Source organism: Wolffia australiana, chromosome 2 (assembly GCF_029677425.1).
Source record: "Wolffia australiana isolate 7733 chromosome 2, ASM2967742v1".
NCBI classification, from domain to species: domain Eukaryota; kingdom Viridiplantae; phylum Streptophyta; class Magnoliopsida; order Alismatales; family Araceae; genus Wolffia; species Wolffia australiana.
The window spans coordinates 11,843,452-11,850,812 of NC_135836.1; the positions used below are offsets into that span (position 1 = coordinate 11,843,452).

Genomic DNA, 7,361 nt, shown 5'->3' on the forward strand with positions numbered 1-7,361 from the left:
CAAATAGTCTTAGTTCAATTGCAGCAAGAAGTTCACAAATACTATTGAGTGGTCAAGATAGGATCGTCCGACTTTAAGTTCTCAAGAGAAGGGTTTATAGAGTTCAATGTGAAATAGAGGGTTTTCTTAAAGTCTGACTTCCTAGGATCATGAACATAGAGGGTTTCTTAAAGTAACTTCATGAACCATGGCTTAAAACCAGCCATGCGGGTCTTTGATCCTTCACAGTGTCTTGGTATCAAAGCAAGGTTCACATTTCCCTCGGTATAAGAGGTGAAAACTTAAGGAAGATGATGTGATGAAGACCTTAGCCAAGGTAGTTAAATATTAGATAAGAGTTCTCCGATGATTTCTGAAAGCATCAATACTAACTTGTATGACTGATTAGGGTTTGACAGTTGAAAATACCCTAAGTCATCCTAGGAGCATCGAGTGAATGACGGACTATACATACACGATAACTGATGATGAACAGGTTCCATGAGTGAGTCGATACACACTCCTTTGTACCTTCTACGACAGGAGGTGTGGCCTGGCACCCGACAGGTTGGAGACTCAACCTATCCATTAGGTTGAATCAACCTGATATTAATTAATACATATGATGATATATTTAATTATTTTAGAAGACCAATAAAGGTTATTGGGTTTCTTGAGTTGTTAACAAGACTGATACATGGGCCAAGTTGTTAACAATAAAGTTTATTGGGTCGCTTGATACTACCCACAACACGGGTGCGTCCTGTCTCTACATTCCCATACATGCCTTATGCCCAATGTAATGACGAGAATCACAGATGTATCTTTACATGTGTTGTAATAAAATGCATCGTTGTTTTGTTATGAGCTTAGCCCAACCTCTTTCAAACTGCCAAGCCATCTCAAGATTTCCAAATAGACTAACACTGCCAAAATGAAGGCTGCTCAACATTCCTGCCTAAGTATTGAGGCCACATATTCAACCTGAGCATTGTTATTAGCTTTGAATTTTCCTGGGTGTGAGAGAGAGAGAGAGAGACAAAGAGGGAGAGAGAGAGAGAGAGGGAGAGAGCAAGAGAAAGAGGGGTAGAGAAGAGACTGAAACATAAAGGGAGATGGTCTGTGTTTGATAGAGAGAGAAAGAGAGAGAGACAAATATTTTTAAAACTATCTTCTTAATAAAGAAAGATCAAAGAGTTTAAATTGAATATTTTGTTTTGCTTTACTACTTTCTTTATAGTATAAGCCGTTACTTTAATTAGCAATAGTCTTTGACTATACGCTGTTTTTTATTATAGAACCAAAAAATCATATTATCGATTAGTTCATCAATTTGAGAGTGACCAAACATTTTTAACATAAATTTGTTGCTAAACAAGAGAGTGTTAGATAGAGAAGTTTAACGAATATCTCTTTTTTTTATCTTATTGCAGCTCACACAATCAAATTCTTAGTTATAAATTTCTGTTTATTATAAAATAAGTTTTATAATTGAATCTGAATCTGATGAAGGAGTTCCTTCCACATTTATTAATTAATTAGATAATTAATTAACTATAATAATAAATTTTCCTCTTTTTAGAGACTATTTTTAGTTGTGGATGCGCATATGAACTCAGTGATCTCCGTATAACTCAAAATATTAATGTAGTAGTAATTTAAATCTAGTTATTTGCCATTTCATTGAATTTAGGGGATTTTTTTGAATTATTACAAGTAATAATTGGGATAAATCAGATTTATTAAGAATTCAATTTTTGAGTTTTTCATAATTCATTTTTGTACTGATTTATTTCTTTCATTCTTGTTCCTTTTGAAAGAGATAAGAGTTGGTGAATTGGAAACTATTTAAAATTTATAAAAAGCAGTTAAATTTTCTTTCTTATGGAACATACATATCAATATGCTGGGATAATACCTCTACTTCCAATACCTTTTACTATGCTAATAGGAGTTGGTCTTCTCCTTTTTCCAAAAGCAACAAAAAACAATCATGGTATGTGGGCTTTTCCTAGTATTTTACTCCAATGTATAGGTTTTTTTTTTGGCAAATCTGGCCTTCCAACAAGTAAATGGAAGTTTTATTTATGAATATCTATGGTCTTGGACCATCAATAATGATTTTTCCTTAGAGTTTGGCTACTTTATTGATCCACTTACTTCCATTATGTTAATTTTAATCACTACTTTGGAATTATGGTTCTTATCTATAATGATAATTATATGTCATGATCAAGGATATTTGGAGGTTTTTTGCTTATCTGAGTTTTTTAAATGCTTCAATGATGGGCTTAGTTACTAGTTCTAATTTGATACAAATTTTTACTTTTTGGGAATTGGTAGGAATGTGTTCATATTTATTAATTGGGTTTTGGTTCACTCGACCAAGTGCAGCAAGTGCTTGCCAACAAGCTTTTATAACAAATCGTGTAGGGGATTTTGGTTTGTTATTAGGAATTTTAGATTTTTATGAGAAAATAAAACAGCCAGTACAAAAATGAGTTATAGCCCCCAGTATAAACTGGTACGATTTAATTTAACATTTCGTTCATTTGGATTTGACTGTGTCATAGCTCTATAATTTGGATTGGGTTTATCGTTGGATTAGCTGCACTGCTGATATTGATCCCAGAGAGAGAGAGAGAGAGAGAGAGAGAGAGAGAGAGAGAGAGAGAGAGAGAGAGAGAGAGAGAGAGAGAGAGAGAGAGAGAGAGAGAGAGAGAGAGAGAGAGAGAGAGAGAGAGAGAGAGAGAGAGAGAGAGATGGAGAGTGGCGGTGACAGAGAGAGAGAGAGGTGACAGAAAAAAAAGAGATACGGTGAGAGAGAGACAGGTGAATGGGCGTGAGAAAGAGAGAGTGAGAAAGGGACTTTCTTATTGAAGAATTTCCACCCAAAAGAACCTGTTCTGATCGGCGCTGGGATCGCCGATCAGAGCCGGTTTTTGAGGCTTGGAGTAGATAGGCGTTACCAATCTGATTAACTTGACCAATCCAATTAGCTTCCATCGTCCATTGTGAATTGTGATCATGAGTCGATCACGACCGATAATGATCATGATCGCCGCACCCTATCCTATTGTAGTTTCTTTCGGTCACCATGCCGCCGCGCGTCTTGGAACCACATAATAGAAAATTAAGATGATGAGGACACTCTGTCGAATGGCGAATGACATGAACCCAGAAAATGCAAATGCTCAGAGAAAAGATTAAGATGAGGAGAAGGTTAATGACCCGATAATAAACAACCGTTGCCTCTAACCTGCGATATAATTGGATTCAACTTGGGACAATTGACTTGCTTACAAGAAATGCAAATGGTCAGGACCCGATAATGATTTCTGGAGCCCATTTGTCGTATGCTTACAAGCGTCGCCGTAAATATAAAGTTTACAGGAAGAAACAAGGAATTCAAGGAGAAAGAAAGCGGACGAAGAAAAACGCAAAATGTTTAATTGAACCCCTCGGTTTTGTATTCCTCTCTAGTCATTAAACCCTGCTTCTCAAATTCCTGTTAACTCTATATTTACAGAGACGCCTGTTCTCCTCCTGTTTTCGAGATTGGATGAGACTATTTCTTAGACTGATAATGTAGGCCCAAAATGGTTTCTTTCATCTAAACATACTTTGCTGCAACATAAGCCTCCATTCTCAGCGAGAATCAAACTCCCCTCAAAAGATGATACAATTATCCTCCGCGATGAGTTGTAGAACTTTCCGCCGCTCATTTAGATAGACTTAATGGTTGGGTAGACCATAAATGCTCAGCATTGACGGGCAGCCATGTGAGAACGATCCTTGATTCAAACGTCTGGAATAATCATTACCTTTGGATCAAATCCATACACAATAAACTATGGCTCCAGTAAACGCATCATCTTGGCCTCTGGGTTTGGAGTTCATCTTGGCGAAACAGACCCGACGGTCTGAGTTTGGTGCTCATCTTGACGAAACAGACCCGACAGATAACACAGTCGCTGTTTCTTAATCTCCTGCCTGGGAGTCACTTGATTTGCATGCCCAATTGAGGCCATGTAGATTGCGTTTTACACCCAGGAAATTCCTTTAGTCTTGGAATATCGATTAATGAAAATAATGGCATTTAGATTACCACAAAATTACCATATTAGCAGCAAAAAGAGTCGATGCGAGATCTCCCCATAAGCGTATGCCTTCTAGCTATTATTTCGGTTATGCTGCTTCCCCATCTCTGGAGAGCTAAGGCTGCGAACATGGCGGCAGGTCCCCTAACCTTTTTTCTCTGTCTTATGCTGTACTTATCCTCGTTTTCGTCAGGAATTCTCGCGACCACTCTCGAGTTCAACTTCCACCACAAATTCTCCGACAGGGCGAGACAGTGGGTGGAGTCAGAGCTACGGATAGGACGAAGATCGGCCCTAAAAGACTGGCCACAAAAAGAGAGTATCGAGTATTACAACGTCCTGAATCGGCAAGACCGCAAGCACAGACAACCCCGCAACGTCTCTCCTCTCACCTTCTCCGGAGGGAACGAGACATCTAGAATAAGCACCTTGGGTTTGTAAGTTATCTCCTTTATCACAATAACTCTCATCTTTCCTTCTTTGTTTCTCCGTGGAATCAGCTCTCTTCCTCTCGTAGCCTGTACTACGCAGATGTTTCCGTCGGCACGCCTCCTGTTAGCTTCCTGGTGGCTCTCGATACCGGAAGCGATCTCTTCTGGTTGCCTTGCGAGTGTGAGATCTGTGCTCCCACATCCTTAAGGAGCTACGGATTGGTATAAGTCGATCTCCGTATTCTTCTTTATTTCGGAGTGTCTCCTAAAATTCTGAACGATACAAGTTGAAGTTAACGTTATTCATATCAATACTTGCAGGTGGGGAAATCTAATTTCAATATCTACAGCCCAAGAAACTCGTCAACGAGTAAGAGGCTCCGTTGCTCTACACGCAGAGGGGACTGCCCATACAGTATCAGTTATGTGGCGGCAAATACCTCTACAGCCGGAATCTTGGTTCAGGACATCTTACATCTGCAAACAGATGACTCTCGCTCGAAACCCATAAAAGCTCAGATCACTCTTGGGTACTTCATTCTCTCTCTCTCTCCCTCTATCTATCAATCAATCTATCTATCTATCTATCTATCTATCAATCTATCTATCAATCAATCAATCAATCTATCAATCAATCTATCTATCTATCAATCAATCTATCTATCTATCTATCTATCTATCTATCTATCTATCTATCTATCTATCTATATAAAGATGTATAGTTGTTTTCTCTATTTATTTATCTATCTATCTATCTATCTATCTATCTATCTATCTATCTATCTATCTTTTCTCTATTTATTTATCTATCTATCTATCTATCTATCTATCTATCTATCTATCTATCTATCTATCTATCTATATGAAGATGTATAGTTGTTTTCTCTATTTATTTATCTATCTATATAAAGATCTATATTTGTTTTCTCTATTTATCTATCTAGGAAAGAGAATTAATATAGTTAGTTACATCTCTATGGGGAAGGTGCGGGAGAAGACAGACCGGTGCGTTCCTCAAGTACGCGGCACCAAACGGGCTATTTGGTCTGGGCTTGAGGGCCATCTCCGTTCCCAGCGCCTTGTCAAGAGCGAGAATCGTTGCGGACTCTTTTTCTTTGTCCTTTTGCAGCGACAATCAGGGAAGAATAATATTTGGTGACAGGGGCGCTGCAGGCCTATTCCAAACACCATTTGCGACGAATCGGACTGGGTGAGATGCATCAACGCTCTGAGATCTCACAACTCATAACTATTCTTCCATACAGCCTTCGATTTCTCTTTGACAAAATTAACGATTTGCCTCGAACCGAGTGTTCAAATAGATCCGATTTGCCTGAAGTATCATTGTGTGTCGACCGTTTTTATATTCATTTATTTTGAAGATTCGTTATATTTAACTCCATGATGATACCCATGCACATAAGCAATGATACCCACGGCGTTGGAAGTGGTTGCAAGTTGTGCTAGAAAAAGATTATGCATTTTCGACTGTGATTTAAAAAAAAAAAATTCTTACGAAAGGCAATTATTGCAGTACCCAACCAAGGTACAACGTCAACGTGGAAGGAATACGCGTCGGGGGAAAGTCGATCTCAGGGAATTTCACCGCTCTTGTGGACTCGGGGACCTCATTCACTTCCTTAGCAGACCCTGCTTACACAATCATAGCCGAATCTGTGGGTTTTATAACCCTGAATTTTAAGGAAGTAAACGTTGTTTAAACCAAAATAAAACTCATCTATGCAATTTGCATTGCAGTTTACCTCCATGGTGCAAGACGGGCGAGGGAAACCAGCCCCCAACTTTTCCTTCGAATACTGCTACGAACTTAGGTTTTATTCGTCTGTTATCTGAAATTTCTTGGACCGCCAGTGTCTAAGTAATTCATTAATCGTGGTTATTTGACGGGAAACGCACAGGTCGAATGCGTCCATCGTTCCTACAATAGGGTTCCTAATGCAAGGTGGAAGCGAGTTCCCCGTCGTCCGGCCAACAATCTTGGTCAATGCTATGGTAAGCCTGGTTTTCATCCCAGCATGAAATCTTACTCTGCATGAATTCTAATTCAACACCCTCATTTAACGATCTTTCCCGTTTCCATGACACAGCCGACGACGTTCTATTGCTTGGGAATCACAAAGACGACTGGAATAAATATCATCGGACGTAAGATCAGAAAAAAATCCAGTCTGAACAAATAAAATAGCACAATTCTTCAAAAAGACAAGAAATCTGAAACCAATAGTTGATGCGCAGAGAACTTTATGGAAGAGCTGAAGGTTGTGTTCGATCGAGAGAAGCTCATGCTGGGTTGGGAGAAAGCGAACTGTAAGTGTTATGGGTTTTTTGCCGTTGACCGTATGCTTTAACCGATTGACTCTTGGGGTTAATTTGGATGTTTCTTGCCGGCAGGTTGACTAGAAGGTTAGACTGGATAATTCCACAGAAAGTCAACGGCGCCAATCGATACATTCAAATTTAGGATGTTAATTTTTTATTGCTATTTGAGTTAATCAATAATAATTTATAAACCTTATAAAATAATTTGACTAGTTAGTGATGAGCAAGTGTTGTCTCCATAGGGGACAGATATAAAGGTTTAAATACTCTTTAAATGATGATTCAAGAGAGATGCGAACAGATATGTATAAAATAGGGATTGTGATGTGATGAATCCGAAGTGTTGAAAGGGTGATAGTTTTTATATTATAAGGATGATATGGAGTAGGTAGGAGGACATGGATAAATCAAATGGAAATAAGAGAGTGAGATAGATGAAGACGTGAAGTGATGATGGATGTAGAAGACAAATAAGAAAATAGGATGATGATGTGGTTGGACAGATGTGAGT

General features: G+C 38.6%; 1 protein-coding gene across 1 annotated transcript; it reads left to right on the forward strand.

Moving 5' to 3' along the window:
- The first annotated feature begins 3,976 nt into the window (after nucleotides 1–3,976).
- LOC144716864 (aspartyl protease family protein 1-like) lies at nucleotides 3,977–7,070 on the forward strand. The gene is made up of 10 exons (XM_078592120.1): nucleotides 3,977–4,516; nucleotides 4,597–4,732; nucleotides 4,832–5,040; nucleotides 5,496–5,720; nucleotides 6,045–6,186; nucleotides 6,269–6,342; nucleotides 6,430–6,523; nucleotides 6,619–6,676; nucleotides 6,767–6,838; nucleotides 6,923–7,070. The coding sequence occupies exons 1-10, from the start codon at nucleotides 4,122–4,124 to the stop codon at nucleotides 6,925–6,927; spliced, it is 1,410 nt and encodes a 469-aa protein (XP_078448246.1). The 5' UTR covers nucleotides 3,977–4,121; the 3' UTR covers nucleotides 6,928–7,070.
- Nucleotides 7,071–7,361: the final 291 nt, after the last annotated feature.

What these genes read in the sequence shown, in the direction of transcription:
- LOC144716864 (XM_078592120.1), top strand. Translation starts at nt 4,122, where the DNA reads ATGCGAGATCTCCCCATAAGCGTATGCCTTCTAGCTATTATTTCGGTT. An exon ending in AAAGCTCAGATCACTCTTGG is followed by an intron (nt 5,041 to 5,495) that starts GTACTTCATTCT and finishes TCTATGGGGAAG; the next exon opens with GTGCGGGAGAAGACAGACCG. An exon ending in ACACAATCATAGCCGAATCT is followed by an intron (nt 6,187 to 6,268) that starts GTGGGTTTTATA and finishes TTTGCATTGCAG; the next exon opens with TTTACCTCCATGGTGCAAGA.